Here is a 16,754-nt window from a genome sequence, read left to right on the forward strand (position 1 = left end):
ACTCTCTTCACTGACATCAGCACACCCAGGTTTTTATTGATTGAGATAGACTTATAAATGTATACCCCTCTAACCAATCTCCACAGCCTAAATAGCTAGAATTACAAGTGGGGGCTTCAACATTGACTTCCTCTTTCTTTTGCTTCATTTGGCTAAGAGTTTGTCAATTTTGTTTATAAAAGAAAAGATATTGATTCTTCTAGTGTTCTTTTAGTTTTCACTCTTAAAATCTGCCCTAATCATTATTTCTTTACATCTACTAATTTTAGGTTTGGCTTTTATTTTTCTAAGACCCTGAGTTCATCATTAGGTTGTTACTTGAGAACTCTCAGATTTTTTTTTTTAAAATATAGGAACTCACAGCTAGAGATTTCCTTCTTTTCTTTTGTAAGGTCTTAATTTCCCCATTGATAAGTTGGCCAGGAATGTAGTCATCTTGGTTGACAGTCATTTGCGTTTAGAGCTTCAAACATTGTTCAATGCTTTCCTGGCTTGAGTTTTTCTTAAAAAGTCTACCTTTGTATGTAAATTGGTATTACTCTTTTGCAGCTTTGGCATTTTAGTACAATGTGATGTGGAAAAAATTTTTTTTGGTCATGTCTATTTGGGGTTTAAGTGCCTTTGTATTTGGATGTCTATGTCTTTTCCTAGGTGTGGAATTTTTTTGCTATAATTTCCTTGAATTTGTTTTATATGCCTTTAGTATATCAATTTCTTTTTCTATCTTAAGAATTCTTAGGTTTGGTCTCTTGATTATGTCCCAGCTTTCTTGAAAGTTGTGGAGACTTTTTTTTGTTGTTGGTGGTGGTGTCTGGATGTAATATTTCCTTAATTTTGTCTTCAATCCCTGATATTCTTTCCTCTTCTTGATGTGATCTATGGTAATACTTTCCATTGTATTTTTATTTGATTTATAGGGTTTTTAATTTATAACATTTCTATTTATTTTATTGTTTTGTTTCTGTATCTCATTTTTTAAAATAATTTCTGAGTCATGTCACTGGCTTTCTCTGCCAGGTTTTAAATGGACTTCATGTTTGAATCATTTTTGAAGTCATTGCTCATTTCTTTAAAGTAGACTTTTGAATTCTTTATCTTGCATTTCAGCCATTCCATTATCTTTGGATTCCTTATTGAGGACTTATGAGCTTTTTGGAGGAGTCATCTTACCTTTATAATATTTCTTGTGTTCATGTATTACAAGTCTGTATCTGTTGATATGGATATTTCTTCTGGCCTTATTTAAAGGATTTGAAGATTTAATCTTCAGTACTAGTCAGAGATGAGAAAGCAAACTTCTGTAATGGTAACTCTGTTTTGGCTGGTGTTCTATGTAGGCTGTGGGCCAAGCTGGTTGTGTCATTTCTCAGCTTCATAATTACATTTGCTTTAGAAACTTCCTTTCTTTGCATACCCAGAGCCATTGCTGTCTCCAGGACCTCCTACTTTCTGTACCCTAGGGTGGCAAACACCCAAGCCACACGTGTATATGAGAGGGGAGGATCAATACTAGAGGAGAACAACTATGGAATCAAAGGCTCGGTAGCCAGAGCTATCCACTGGACCTGTGTAAAAGCTCTTAGTCCCACCCAGCAGCAAACTACACTCAGCTCGGAGTTAGCTCAGATGCTAGACAATCTAGTAGTCATAGGATTGAACTTGGCTGAGAGATTTTGGTCTTTGTGGTGATCCACACTTGATGAGACTCACTTATTACCACAGAGTTCAGGTCAGCAAACCACTCTGCTTTTCATCGATGGTGCTTCCAGGTACTTAAACTTCTCAGCAATCCATGTTTGATCCTCACTCTTTCCATGCTTACCTCTTCTTCATATTCCCCACTCAAACACTATGGTGAAGTATCTCCAGGCTACCTAGCTTGCAATTGTTCCTTGTTTTTAGGTCCCCAAAGTAGATTAGCCCCAGTTTATAATCCTCTCTCAAGATTGCACCTGGCAATAGGTCTCTGATATGGAGACTATCAAAATGTGTCTTTCTTCGAATGCTGGCTTGCCTTGTAGGAAGAGTCACTATCACAGCAAATTCCAAAGTGGGCTTAAGACTTCAGAGAACTGAATTTATTCTGAACCTAAGACTGTCAGTCTGTTTTCAAGATACCTGACTAACCTTGTGACTGGATTTTTAACCCCCACCCCCACACTCCTGGGGAACCAGGATTAGTGTGGAGGCTTCAGGGTTTCCTACTTTTCTCTGAATAGCCCTTCTGTTTCCCTGTGTTTTTCACATCTTGCATGTTCCTTGATGTTCTTTCTCTTTCAGGAATATAGTCTGTCCGTCCCTGACTTCTCTCCTCCAGGGCACCACATATAGGAAGCTTCTAACTGGGGGAATTTGAACGCTATCTGCAAAGTAGGTAGAGGCAGAGCATCAGTGTTAATTTTCTTCTTTTGATGATTATATTTTATCTATACAAGAGAATATATTTGATTTGCCAATGAGTAATATTATAAATATTTGTTGGTAATTAGGAATCATTGTAGGTAGTTGACTTTCAAATGTCTGGGGAAAAAGTTTTTTTTTTCTATGTTTAACATTTTTTTCATAATGTATGTGTGTGTGTGTGTGTGTGTGTGTGTGTGTGTGTATGTAAAACACTGGATATATGTAAGGTACCAGATTTAACTTTAAAATATGAAGGCGGGGCTGAGAAGGTGGCTCAGTGGTAGATCACTAGCCTTGAGCTGAGATGCTGAGGGACAGCGCCCAGGCCCAGAGTTCAGGCCCCACCACCAACCAAAAAAAAAAAAGTGGAGATAGAATATCCATCTCTGAGCACCCACAGAAAACAGGGAGATTACTTCCATTGATAGCCCATGATCTGGCTCACCTGTGCTAGTGCTGTAGCAGTCCCATCTTCTAGCCATTTGCTTTTTAAACTTTTTGAAAATTTACTTTATTGTGATGTACAGGGAGATTACAATGAGTAATAAGTCAGGTAATAAGTTCATTTTCTTTCCTACAATGTCTTCTGTCACTCTCTCCCAGGCCCTCCTTCCCTTCTCCACCCACAAAAGTTGTGTAATTCACTTTAACCAATGTCCAGTGAGCTCCACTGTGCACTTGCACGGGTTTCCCTCAAGTTCTGTCCCATTTGCTTTAATGACTAGTTTTTATGAAGTTTCCAATTGACATCAGTTTGCCCAGAATTTTTACCCTAAACCAACAACAGTGATTCTGATAAAGGAATGATCATTTCCATTCAATATAATGAATGAGAAATAGTTGGAGAAATCATTTAAAGAGAAGTACTTCTTTATTGATGGTTGCTTCTATTACCAAGGATCATTAATCAGCAGCCAATTAAAGAAATCAGACCACTTGTAGAATGTTCAATTAAAGGCAGTCAGTTCATCATCCTTACTTTTATCAGTCTGATAAGCAACAAGTTCCAAACCCTCATTTTGTCCAGGAAGACTTCTGAATACTTTTATGTGAGTATAACGTCCATCACCTACTCGAATCTGAAATATATTAAGAAAAAGACAATTTATTTATTTGGACCTGCATCAAATGAAAGAGCTACAGGCCTGTAAAGATTCTACTGCCTTTCTGGGTAAGCATGTCCATATCTACAGAAGCATTTTTAGACTGGTCTTTTATAGACCCACTACCTTATTTTACAAAAGAAAGGGTAAGCCAATGGCAGGGCAGAATTGATACGTTCTAAACTATTTTTTTTCATTTTGTTAATTATAACATGGGGACAATGACAGTTGCATCCTATTTTTATAGAAGCATGAAGTGCAAACACTCTGATACTACTATGGCAGCGTGTGTTTGTGGTGATTCTGCTTTCTGGATGACAAATTGAGACTGTTTGCATTACATGGGTATAGAAGAAAACCACAATTGATTTTCTTCAGAAAATCTTTTACAAGATTTGGGATGCATTGTTCATAAACCTATACTATATGAAAACCTACTTTATAAATGCCCTCTAAGCATTTGAAGACTGACCTGGGGCAGGAGCATTCTGTAAAGTAAAGGGACTCTTAGTGTCATTGGTATTGAAAATATCTAATTTCTATGTATACATAGTAAGAATTCGATTAGTGGTGAAGACAATGAAGGGTTATTATATATGATATTCATTTTGCTCTGATGTCCCTTTCCTACCTTAATTTAACAAATGCCATTTGTTAGTGTTTACTATGATACTGTGACATTATGGTAAGCATGTTAAATATTCAACTATCCTGATTTCTTATTGTAGGCCTGAAGAAAAGTGAAGCTATCTGTTTTTAATATATAGAAGCAGACTAATGGAAATGAACAAATCTCTATTCTACAAATCTTTCAACCAGTAAATGGTAGAGCCAAAATTAGAACGGAGATTGTTCCAACATCTGTTATTTATTTATTTACTTACTTACTTACTTGTGGCCTTACCATGTAGCTCAGGCAGGCTAGCCTCAAACTGGCTAAGCCTCCTGAGTGCCAGAATTACAGATGTACCTGGATCAACATCTATGGTTCTTTTTACTCTATAATATAACTTGTACAAGTACTTCTTTTTTACCTGAGACAGCATCAACCTTTACAAACATTATTAGAGACATTACAGCTCATGCTGTGGATCTGAATTCTAGCTCTGTTTCTATGGTTGTGTGACCCCTGTTGGTTACTTTATCTTCCCAGGGCCTGATTTTCTCATCAGTAACACAATAGATGTCACTTTATTTGTCTCATAGCTTTTTGGGGGGTGGGTATTAAATGAGGAAGGTCATGTCTAGCTTTTAGAACAGTACCTGGCATGATGTAAGTGCTCAGTAGAGTGTTATCCCCATTAGGCAGGTTAGGGGATTAAAACATAGTGAAGACCTTTAACCACACAGGTTTTGACAGTAGAACAAGTTGAACAGAGTCAGAAAGCAAGGCCTGTGGTTTTTCCATTCAAGACAGATAGAGAAGGTTACATTACTCAGACCTTAAATCTGGAGAGTGGCTCCAGAGCAGAGGAAGTGATAGCCCAGACTGCATGAAGTAAGGAGAGAGGCAACTGGGGTTAGTGGTTGGAACCCAGGAGAAAACTTTTGAGGGCAGAAAAGTGGAAAGGGAGCACTGGACAGGGCAACAGAGTCGTCAAAGCAGGAAATTTTCAAGGCTGTTTCCTGATGAGCTTTTGAAGTGATGTGTGCAGAACTTAATATGTGAAATATATGCATTTGGATAATTTAAAAATTACTAAAATGATCTCAATTTTTATGGAACATTTCCTGTCTTGAATGATCCAGGAAGACTTTCCTATCTGTGAAGACAGATTGTGAAAGAAAGAAATGATGCCATTACCTTCTGAAGGTACTTCTGGCTCTCATTCACATGTGTCTTCCCTGGACCAGGAACTCAAAATTGCTAAGACTGAACTGATGATCCACTGCCTAACTCAGTATTGCAACTTTTGCATGCAGAGCTACCTAGCTCTACTTATCTATTTTTCCTGAATACATTTAAGAATGTACATCTTATGTGGTTAATTACTTATTAAGGAGAAAGAAACTACATTGTATCCTGGTCAAATTGTGAAAAAATAAAAACAAAAAAAAAGAGTAGGCAAATACAGGTGAATATGTTATTATTTTTTAAACAGAACTGTCATCTGTTCAATACATAAGAATGATAATGACCCCCCACAATTATCTATACTTGAATTGTTGAATTGACTGTCCCTCAAAACTCTATCGAACATCAAAGACACCTTCTTCAATTTGAACTAGTTTAGTGCATCAGTAATTTTTTATATAGCTATAAAATGGACTGTAAAAACTTTAAGTACTCCACTGCTTTGAATATACTTCAAGTGCCATGAGTTGGATCTACTTGAGTTGTAAAACTAATTATTTAAATTATACTAATCATAATACTTATTTAAAGGACAAAAAGTTGTTTGAATTATTTTCTCAGTTCATGACTTGTCATTATTTTTGTTGTTGTTGTTGTTGGTCGTGGGGCTTGAACTCTGGGCCTGCATGCTGTCCCTCAGCTCTTCAGCTCACGGCGAGCACTCTACCATTTGAGCCAGAATGCCACTTCCAGTTTTCTGGTGGTTTCTTGGAGATAAGAGTCTCACAGACTTTCCTGCCTAGGTGGGCTTTGAACTCTGATCCTCAGATCTCAGCCTCCTGAGTAGCTAGGATTACAGGCATGAGTCCTTGGTGGCTGGCTTTAAGTTATTTTTTAAATCCAAGACATCAACTGGCCCAGCCTCACACCTTCAGCTGAGATTATTATTCTTCTACCTTATATACAAAGCAGCCACAAACCAACCATGTCCTGGAGTGCCATGAAAGCTTCTACACAATTTTTAGAAATTCACCTAAAAATCAACAGAAAAGTGCTTTTGGATGTTGGCTATGGTTGTGCATGCAATACCCCTTATAAATTCAGTATTCTAGAGGCTGAGGCCCATAGATCATAGGTTTGAAACCATGATTGGTGCTATATAGTGAGATTCTATGCCAGAAAAAGAAACAGAGTTGGTCCTACACAGTGAAATTCTATGCCGAGGGGGAAGGAAGTACAGGAAGAAGAGAAAGTAAAAGGAAGGAAGGAAGAGAGGAAGGGTACAGTAAGTGGTAGAATGCTTGCCTATCGAGCACAAGGTCCTAAGTTCTGTCCTCCAAAAGAAAATAAAAAAGCTTTCTAAACTCACACAAACAAATAGTATAAAATAACATCTGCCAAATTTGATTCTACCACTTGAAAGGTGGTAACATTTTAAATTAAGCCATCTAGAAGGAACACAGTATAGAGTAAAAGAAAGAATAACCATTACACCAAATGACTATTACAGTATCTTTGAGCACAAAACTTGATGTGAAACTCTAACCTTAATGTAGAAAATAGTTCCAGCAACAACTTGACTTTTATACTCTACAGCTTCAAATTCCTCATAAGTCTCATTTGTTTTTTCTTCAAGTTGTTGTTTAACCTGGAAAGAAGAAAATAGAAAACAAATTATTTAAAGTGTAGTGGTGGCTATGCAAAAACACAATAAAACTCCTTTTGTACATATGCTCATCATATAATAATTTTAAAGGTTATATTGAACTCTGTGACTTACATTCTGTAAATAAGATATTCCTAAAAGTGGAAGTGGCGCTGTAGCTCAAGTGGTAGAGCGCTAGCCTTAAGCTGAAGAGCTGAGGGACAGCGCCCAGGCCCAGAGTTCAAGCCCCACCACCGACAAAAAAAAAAGATATTCCTAAAAGTCCTCCAAGATAGTAATGATATCTATGAGTTGTTTTTCAGTAGAAAACAGTATTTCAATATGAAACACTATAGAGGAGGAATTAACCTCAACTCTGTGTGGTATTGCAATATAGTCACACTTTGATAAATATAAAACAAATTAGACATATATATATATATCTTTGATTAGCAAAAGTAATAATTACTATTTAATTGTTTGCATTATTGGGTCTTGAACTCAGGGCTTTGTTCTTTTGCTTGGGTGTTTTGCTCATGGATAGCACATTGCCACTTGAGCCACAGTTCCATTTCTGGCTCCCTACTGGTTATTGGGAGGTAGGAGTCTCATGAATTTCTCTGCCCAGGCTGGCTCTAAGCCTCAGTACTCAGAGATCAGCCTCTTTACTTACTAAGATCAATAGGTATGAACCATCAATGACTAGCTACTAATTTTTTAAAACATTGTTTTGAGGTCATTTCACACTAAAAGTTGCAAGAAGAAGCCAGTGGCTGGTGGCTCATGCTTCAGGAGGCTGAGATCTAGAGGACCAAAGTTTAAAGTTAGCTGGAACAAATAATCCTGCAAGGCTCCTTCTTGGCAAAAAGCCAGAAATGAGGGTGGTAAAGTACCAGCTCTGAACAAGAAACCTAAGTGAGTCTGTGAATCCCTGAGTTCAAGTTCTAATACAAACACAAGAAAGAGAGAAGAGGGAGGGGGAGAAGAGAGGGGAAATGAAAGGGAGGGGGGGATAGGGCTGGAGGAAAGGAAAGGGAAAAGAAGGGAGGAAGGAAGGAAGGGAGGGAGGGAGGGGGGAGGAAAAAATTCCTTGGATTTCTTTATAACATTCACAATTTCCCCTAATGTTTCTGTTTTACATACTCATGGTAGAATCATCAAATCCAGGAAATTAACATGGGCTAATACAGATAAGTGGTCTATAAACCTCATTAGGGTTTTTTGTCAGTCATTCCCCAAATTTTCCTTTTCTGCATTAGGATCCCACCGAGGATCCTACTTTACATTTAACATCCTATCTTCTTAATTTCCTATATTATGTGTAAACTTTGATCATTCTTTGTCCTTGATGTCCTTGACACTTTGAAAAAAATACTAGACTATTAACTTGTAGCATGCGCCTCCATTTGGGTTTGTCTGACTTCCACTGCTGTTAGATTCTTACGAACCACACAAACTGATATCCTCTTAGTGCACATTCCTCTAATTAAAATCTAACATCACATAATACATTTGCTTTTCCCTTTACCTCATTTGTAACTTCTTTCTCAAACATTGAGAACGAACCCTGGTTCCCAGTATTCACAATGAATTTACTTATTTGTCCAGTTCTAATATAACCACAAAACAATGAATTTACTTATTTGTCCAGTTCTAATATAACCACAAAACAATTTCAGAATTGCTCATCCAAGCCTCTGTGAGAAACACACTTATAAACCAGAATATAGGATTTTGTGTACTGTGCTTATAAAGATCTTGTAATTACATTGGGCACACCCAGGTAATCCAGGACAATCTTCCCATCTCAACCTAATCACATCTACGAAATCCCTTTGTCTTGTAATGCAACACGTACAAAGGTTCAAAGATTAAAATGTGGACTTTAGCTGGCACTGATGGCTCATGCCTATAATCCTAGCTACGTAGGAGGTTGAGATCTGAGAAATTCAGTGCAAAGCCAGTCAGGGGGGAAAAAAGTCTGTGAGATTCTTATTGTCAATTAACTGTCAGAAGTGGAGGTAGAGCTCAAGCAGTAGAATTCTAATTTTGAGCAAAACGACCAAGTGTGAGTGCAAATCCCTGAGTTTGAAGGGCCAGTGTTCTGTCTATAAATGATATCTAGTACTAGCTTAGGTGCCAACCCTGCTAAATTAGCTCTGAGAAGGGAGCTAGAGAATCTCAAGTTCAATATGTAAACTGGTCCTGACCCATAAATGTTCAGTATCTACCCTGCATTTGTGCACTCAGCTGGGCTTGCTGTGCTAGATAGAGGCTGTTCTGATCTCTCTGGCCCAGTTTCTGCTGCTATACCCAGCCAGTTGTTTCCCTTCCTCAGCCTGCCATGTGAGGTGGGTGGTAGAGGTCCTAGAAGAAGCAGTGTGGGTATGTTATTTGGTCCTCAATCAAAGGAAAAATCTATCAGGGAGAAACAGCTATTAAAATACAGTCAATCCAGATTTGTTTGAGCTGTTCTTATTGCTTCCTAGGCTCTGAAGATTTGACTCTTAATGTGCAGGTTTATCTCCTACTCTGTCATCACCCTTTCAGAAGTGCATAATTTAGGGGAGAATGGTTATAAGATGATAGTGGCAATAGGCTATATTTTGGGGAACTTTTTTTTTTTTTTTGCCAGTCTTGGGGCTTGAACTCAGGGCCTGGGCACTGTCCCTGAGCTTTTTTTGCTCAAGGTCAGCACTCTACCATTTGAGCCACAGATCTACTTCTGGCTTTTTCTGTTTATGTGGCACTGAAGAATTGAACCCAAGGTTTTATGCATGCTAGGCAAGCACTCTACTGCTAAACCAGCCCCTATTTTGGGGACTTTTACAATAAGAACTGAGAATTTGGGTTATAGGGTGACAAGACAGTAGAGCTAATGAACATGTCTGAGAACGTTAGTCATCTGGTATGTTTTAAAGAAAGAAGTCCAGGGAAAAGGATCCAAAATTCAAGGAATAAAATCACTGGTGAAAGAGGAAAGGCTGAGTAAAGGAGGGCAGAGTCTAGGACTGGAGAGAGCAATGAGATCCAGTAGGCTCTTAGGTAAATCGGGGGATTTTCTTGCCAAACCTCTGCAATTATCTAAGCAAAATAGGAAGTGAGGGGCCAAGGGGAACAGGAGAAGTTGAGAAACCCAGGAGAGCGGAGATGCATGCAGGCTGTTAGTGTGGGGGGAAAAAAGCAGTCTTTTCCATCAAACAAAAACATCTCCATCTTGTAACCAGGCACTCTTCTGTGCTGATATTTCCTGGAATTATTTGCTTCTTGACTTTAATTGTAAGTATCATCTGTGTTGTTTGTAACCAGCTTATGAGGTCAAGCTTAGGATTAACCCATTAGAATGCCCATTCTAATGGAGTTTAAAGAATAGACCCTCCTTAAGTGGAAATTTAAGTAGGAACTTTCCATGGACTTTACCAACCTCCTCCAACTGTAGCCATTCCCAGTCCCATGTTCAGACCCATTTCCAGCCAGACATGATAAGAAGGATGTGTACCTTTGCTTCCAAAAGGACAGTCACCCCATTGTACTCTCAATAGGAACCTTTCACTGATGGCTAGAGTGCTTTTAACATTCTTATGTTAATTCATCACCCTGGTAACCAATTATAAAACAACAACAATAATGTGAGCCTGACTCCTTAGCAACAGAAGGGACAACATCACCCCATGGGTTAGGATTAAAAACTGAGCACACACTTGCCTAGTGTGCCTGCCTAGCTCTGGGGAGAGTGATGGTAGTTCATCCTTCTGTAGAGAGGTAACACGCTTTGATGAAATTTTCTGTATGTCTTGTGTCCCTATTTATTTCTGACACTACAATGGCATCACAAGCATAGTGGAAAGGATGTGGGGTCCTGCTGCGGTTGTGTGGCCTGAGTTTATAGTGCTGTCATGGTAAGCATTTTCCATGGCTTTGCATCTGCCGGTACCAGAGTTCTCCTACCCTGGAGCAGAGGAGCTGAGGAGGAAGTGGGTTTGTGGAAGCTCCAAGCGTACAGGGTCGTGGGATCAGGGTGGAGGAGTGCATGAAACCTCCCATGGTGGATAAGAGACCGTGAGAACCCAGGCATGTTTGTTAAGTCAGTAGGGTACGTGCCTAGAAAATTCTGGTGTGGCTGAATGGTAGGTTTGGGGGGTGGGGCAGTGGAACAGATGATTGTCTAGGAGGCTGAGCTCAGAGAGGAAAACAAACATTTGTAGATAGGGTGAGAACGGTGACATGGTAACCTCCAGGGTGTACCCAGGATGGTATAGATGAGGTGTTATATGACATCCTAGCCAGCAAAAAACAGCTTTGTGTATTTGTCAGGGTATGTGTCTGTATGTATGTTATATATGCATACTTGCAAGAGTAATAATAGCCCTTATTTCTAAAAGTAATTATTATAACATTTTTTCTTTTCACATAAACAGAATTCTCAACTAATGGTACTAACATATAGGGTAACAATGATCTGGAGGCTTTTGCTGCTGGGACTATCCATTTAATAGTCCTTCTTTGTATTTATTACCACTTCTTATGGATGGAGCCATGTATGGCCTTTTATTTCATTCCACGTGTCTCTTGCCTCCTGTCTATATTGTGAATTTCTCTGAGGTCAGGGGATTTTTATGCCCTCCTTCCCCATTGCAACTCCCCCTGAGCTGTCTATATAATCAGCTTCTGAATGAGGTGATCAAAGCTAGTTTCCTTGGTGATAATTTGACTCTTTTTTTTTTTTTTAAGGTCCGGTCTTGGGGCCTGAACTCTGGGCCTGGGCGCTGTCCCTCAGTTCTTCAGCTCAAGGCTAGCACTCTACCACTTGAGCCACAGCACCACTTCCGGCTTTTTCTTTTTGCTTATGTGGTGCTGAGGAATGGAACCCAGGGCCTCATGCATGCAAGGCAAGCTTTCTACCACTGAGCTACCTTCCCAGCCCCATAATTTGTCTCTTAAAGTAGGAAAGACCTATATAACAATGATCTCAATGGATAAGAGAGTCTTGGAAGAGGGAGAGGATTTCTTTCAAGTAGATGCCATACCCAGCTGATTTTAGCTTCCTTCTCATGCTACACTGACCCATTTGGTCTGTTATTCCTTTTTCTGCCTTCAAAAATTCTCAAATCTTCTTGATTGTAAGCAACTATAGTTACCTTTCTGTTTGTTCTGATCTTATTCAACATCCCCTGTTCATTCTGATGTCAAGTTCCTGGAACTTACAGTTATCTCTTCTCTGATACCTTCTCCTCTTTGTGTAATGATCTTTCCTTTTGTTTTTCTGTGTGAGAATGTGCATGTCTATATGCATGTGTGTGCATGTGTACGTGCGCGCATGCATGCACCCATCCTAGGGCTTGAATTCAGTGCCTAGGCTTTTTTTGCTGAAGGCTGGTTAGCTCTACCACTTGAGCTACAGCTCACTTCTAGCTCTTTGGTGACTAATTGGAGATAAGACTCTCAGACTTTTCTGCCTTGAGTGACATTGGACTGCAGATCTCCACTTCCTGAGCAGCTAAGATTACAAGCATGAGCCACTGGCACCTGGCCCCTTTTTCCTTCTTTTCTTTCCTCCCCAGTGGGATTCTTTATCAAAGAATTTTTTAATGGAAGGCCAGCTGAAGAGACAGAGAAACCTGATTGTCTCCAGCTATTCTACAAGTATTTGAATTTTGTTTTTTAAAAAAACACAAATGTCTAAAAAGATTTAAGAAGCACTATGGAAGGGGTAACATTGACCAAGGCACATTGTTCCTATAAACTGATTTGTTGAATTGAAACTCTGTGGTGCAACTACTTAAAGATAATGAAAGAAAAAAATTCAAGGAGCACAGCTATAAAGTGACACACAGCCACTTCAGATCATACTAGGCATGTAATTGCCAAAACCTACCCTTTTACCTGACTCTGCATGGAGATCTGACCAAAGCTATCATCTTGTAGGAATTGCTTCCATTTCCTAATTAATCAAGAGCTTTCAGTAATATCTGCCTCTCAGTGTTGTTTTGAGGTAAATAATTGACATAATTGGTGGGAAAGTGCTTACTGAACTAGTTAATAAACAGACTACTCTATCTTCAAGTTCTCAACTGGGAATTGTTCCCTAAGGCTATCTCCTGTGAGAGATTGCAATTAGTCACTCTCTAAAGCCCTTTTTGGTCCCAAACTCATGACTATAACAAAATACTTAACTGGATATTGCTTTATATTATATTCTAGACATCTTGACTTCCCAACTTTTGTACTATTAACTCCTTGAGGTCAGGGACAAATCTCACAGCCCTTATATAGCTTCTATAATAGCACAATACTAGATGTGAAGCAGATCCTACCATGAAAAGATTTGTTGATATTTGTTGCACAGAGAAGCCAAGTTTGCCTTATTGTCTCCCCTCTGTATTTCTCCTACCCCACAAAGCTTTTCTATGTATTGGCACTGTTTAGGCTAATTTCTTAGCCAAGTGACATTTTTGAGCCTTGATTTTTTTGGTCATGGGGCCTGAACTCTGGGCCTGGGCGCTGTCCCTCAGCTCTTCAGCTCAAGGCTAGCGCTCTACCACTTGAGTCACAGCACCACTTCCGGCTTTTTTTCTTTTTGTTTATGTGGTGCTGGGGAATTGAACCCAGGGCCTCATGCATGCAAGGCAAGCACTCTACCACTGAGTCACTTTCCCAGCCCCAGAGCCTTGATTATTTTTTTTTATCTGATAATTGGACAAATCCCTTTTCTGCCTGTTCCAGAATTATGAAGGTCAAATGAGAGGGTGAATGGAGGGTAATCTCCTTTCTGGGATAAGACTAGCGTTGTTACAGCCCATTTCTCAATCTACCTTTCTGACAAAAATGTTGGCACCACAGGTAAACAGCAAGAACACATTTTCAAATTTAATTTTATAATTTAAGACGAAGCTGCCAGATGGTATTGTTAACTATATGAGCTCTTCTGGTACTGTCTTATTTTAAACAGTCATAGTGGGACACATCTGTAGTCCCACTTCCTGGAGAGGCTAAGGTGGGAGGATCACCAGAGCACAAGAATTGAAGATCAACCTGAGACCTCATTTCAAAAAGAGAAAAGAAAATCTAGCTCTATTGGAAATAAGCTCTTTGAAAATTAAGATCTTCTGTACCTTCTATATATGGAACCCCTATTTTTCTTCTCTATGCTTCTATGACTTGGTCCTAGTGAGTCTCAGGGGCATTTTTCAGGGTCAGGGATGACTTCAGGCAATGAAGTAAATGATCATGATGTAGTCATATTTTTTTTCAGATCATTTTTATGCACCTGATTTCAATTAGATGTTGCACTTGAGACTGATGGGGCCAGAAGGGTTATTTTTCCTTAAATATTTTTTTTTAGAACTTGTATTTCATGGCTTATTTTTAAAAGTCCATCAGGAATTGGGGGCATGGCTCAAGCGAAAGAACTCTTGCCCGCTAAGCACAAGGCCCTGGATTCAATTCCCAGGTTCAATAAATAAACAAACAAATGCTCTATTGCCAATAGGCCTTCTCGGGATACCATATATCTCTGGTCTTATAGGCAAGAGAGGTCATGGATAGTAGTGGTAGCAGCAGCAGCAGCATAGAGCTGGTAGAAATGCAGAATTTCAGGCCCAACCAGCCCTGCTGAGTCACCAGCTTTTTATCAAGAGTAATAGTTAACTCACATGCCGGAGCAAGCTTGAGAACAGCAATTTAATACAGGGATTAAATTTAGTATTAACTTATTATTATTATCTAGCCCATTCCAGACTTTTCCATGTTCTACACATAAGGGTTCACATCTCTTCTATGCACACACAAAAAATGCAGATCTGTTTTTCTCGTGTCACAGAGTAACATTTCAGAGAGAGAGAGAGAGAGAGAACTAAAGAATGATGTGAGAACATGAATCAACCTACTACAAACCTATCGTCGCAATTTATATGTATTTTCTTTTTAGAAACTGTGTGAAACCTAACTTTTTATTATATAGGTGATAGCTAATGAAGCAACACTTAGAAAAATGTCTCAACTTGCAAGGAACATCAAGAGTTCTATTTAATTAATTTAGCAGCCTATAACATCCTAGAATTACCATAGGTTATGCTACTTGTTTTCCTCTACTAATTTATTATTCTCTGCTAAAAAATTATGAAAATGCTCTCTATTTAGGCAAATGTGAAAGAAGTTTAAAATTGGTCATCTTTATAATACTGTACTTCATTTAACCCATTAAAAAAAGTTCCCCCTCTGTGCATTCAAAGTCTATCCACCTTAGGCTTTCATTACATGAGACTGGAAAAACTTCACAAGTAATTAAATAAGTATTCCTATAGTCACACATTTAAGTAAAAGCTTTAGAGATGATCCAGTACAACGGCAGTGTGTTGGAGCTTCAAAATCACTCTTGTAGTGTTGGGATTATTGGAGGGCCATCTTTGTTCTTCTTAGCTGTACAAAAGTTTGAACAAAACCACACATTTCCCGATACTCTGGTTTTCCTGTTTACCTACATTCTTAACACAGGGTCACATTGAGATTTTTGAGTCTATCCTTTTCTGGAAATGTTTCAACTCACCTGATCAGCGATCTCCTGGATTTCTGGAGTGGCAGGTCTGGCCTCTGTCAAGCCCCCAGGAATCATTCTGGCTATTTGCTTCTTTGCTGGACAAGAACTGAAGTGTATCAGCTAAGCGTGGAGACTCGACTTATAAAAGGTGTACCAAAGCTCCACCTATAGACTATTCTACGGAAAATAGTAGAGAGGTACTGTGAAAATAAATGCCCCACGGCAAATCTTCCTGCCCCTCCCTCTGCTCCCAAGAAGATTTGCTAAGCGAACTGGGGAAGAAGAGGTGCTGGGGAAATGAAGAAATGGGTGTGGCTCCTCCCTGCATGCTCATCCTCTTGAGTCATCTGAAATACCACATGAAAAACTGGTTTCCAAGGATTTTAACCTTAACCCCTAACAAAAAAAAAAAAAATTTCTTAAGGGATACTTAGTAATAATACCAAGGCTTAGAATTCACTTAAAAAAAAACCTGGTTTATCAGATTTACTTATTCTTATCCATGTACATCTAACTTTTTAAAGACAATAAAAGAAACGTAGGTGAAGGGTTTTGGCTGTATATGCTTACTTCACTTTTAATGTTCAGAAAAATTTGAAATATGACCAAATGCAAATAAAATAACAAATTTATATTTCTATCCTTCAGAACTAAAAATCTTGTTTTATTTGCTTTTTTTTTTTGGTGGTTGTTTTGAAGCCATGAAATATTACAGGTCTGGAGGAAGCTCTTACACTACCCACATTTCCCCAGCAAAGCAGCAAGGCCCTTATTTAACATCCACAGAGGTAAGTAGCATTGTGTGTTTGGTATCTTTTTAGCCCACTTACACACTTTCAGTGTATGATAATTACCTACTCTATAGAACGCCTTTTTTTCTAACCAACATGTTTTTGAGTGTTCCCATGTCCATGCTGGGTCTGTGTCTTCATTCTAACTGTTACATGCTATTCTGTACTTCAACACTCAGCCCCACCTTGCTAAGAATTTGGGTTGTTCCTAGGGACCAACCCAAACTAGGTTACATGAACTAGGTTATATTTTGCACTGTGTGAAAGCTTCTTCAGGCAACTTACATAGTAGCTAAATTGCTATGTGGTATGGATATTTATTTATATTGCTTTATTCAATTTTGGCAATATGAAATAGACTCAGATGATGAAAATGTTGAAAAGGAACTGACAAGTTTGTTATATAGGAATTTTTCCAATAACTGCTGGTGTGGTCACAGCTCTTTGTAAAACTTTGTTTATAGTTATTTTTAATTATCAT

At 38.7% G+C, this 16,754-nt stretch overlaps 1 protein-coding gene across 1 annotated transcript; it reads right to left on the bottom strand.

The window, feature by feature from the left end:
- Nucleotides 1-3,291: 3,291 nt before the first annotated feature.
- Nucleotides 3,292-15,638, bottom strand: Csta (cystatin A (stefin A)). The gene is made up of 3 exons (XM_013019397.1): nucleotides 15,492-15,638; nucleotides 6,848-6,949; nucleotides 3,292-3,482 (listed from the first exon to the last, which is right to left on the bottom strand). The coding sequence occupies exons 1-3, from the start codon at nucleotides 15,555-15,557 to the stop codon at nucleotides 3,351-3,353; spliced, it is 300 nt and encodes a 99-aa protein (XP_012874851.1). The 5' UTR covers nucleotides 15,558-15,638; the 3' UTR covers nucleotides 3,292-3,350.
- Between the last annotated feature and the right edge of the window lie 1,116 nt (nucleotides 15,639-16,754).

Source organism: Dipodomys ordii, unplaced genomic scaffold, assembly GCF_000151885.1.
Source record: "Dipodomys ordii isolate 6190 unplaced genomic scaffold, Dord_2.0 Scaffold45, whole genome shotgun sequence".
Lineage (NCBI taxonomy): Eukaryota > Metazoa > Chordata > Mammalia > Rodentia > Heteromyidae > Dipodomys > Dipodomys ordii.

Coding starts and splice junctions, on each gene's coding strand:
- Csta (XM_013019397.1), bottom strand. CDS start 15,557: ATGATTCCTGGGGGCTTGACAGAGGCCAGACCTGCCACTCCAGAAATC. Junction 6,950..15,491: donor TCCAGGAGATCGCTGATCAG/GTGAGTTGAAAC, acceptor TCTTCTTTCCAG/GTTAAACAACAACTTGAAGA. Junction 3,483..6,847: donor GAACTATTTTCTACATTAAG/GTTAGAGTTTCA, acceptor AATATATTTCAG/ATTCGAGTAGGTGATGGACG.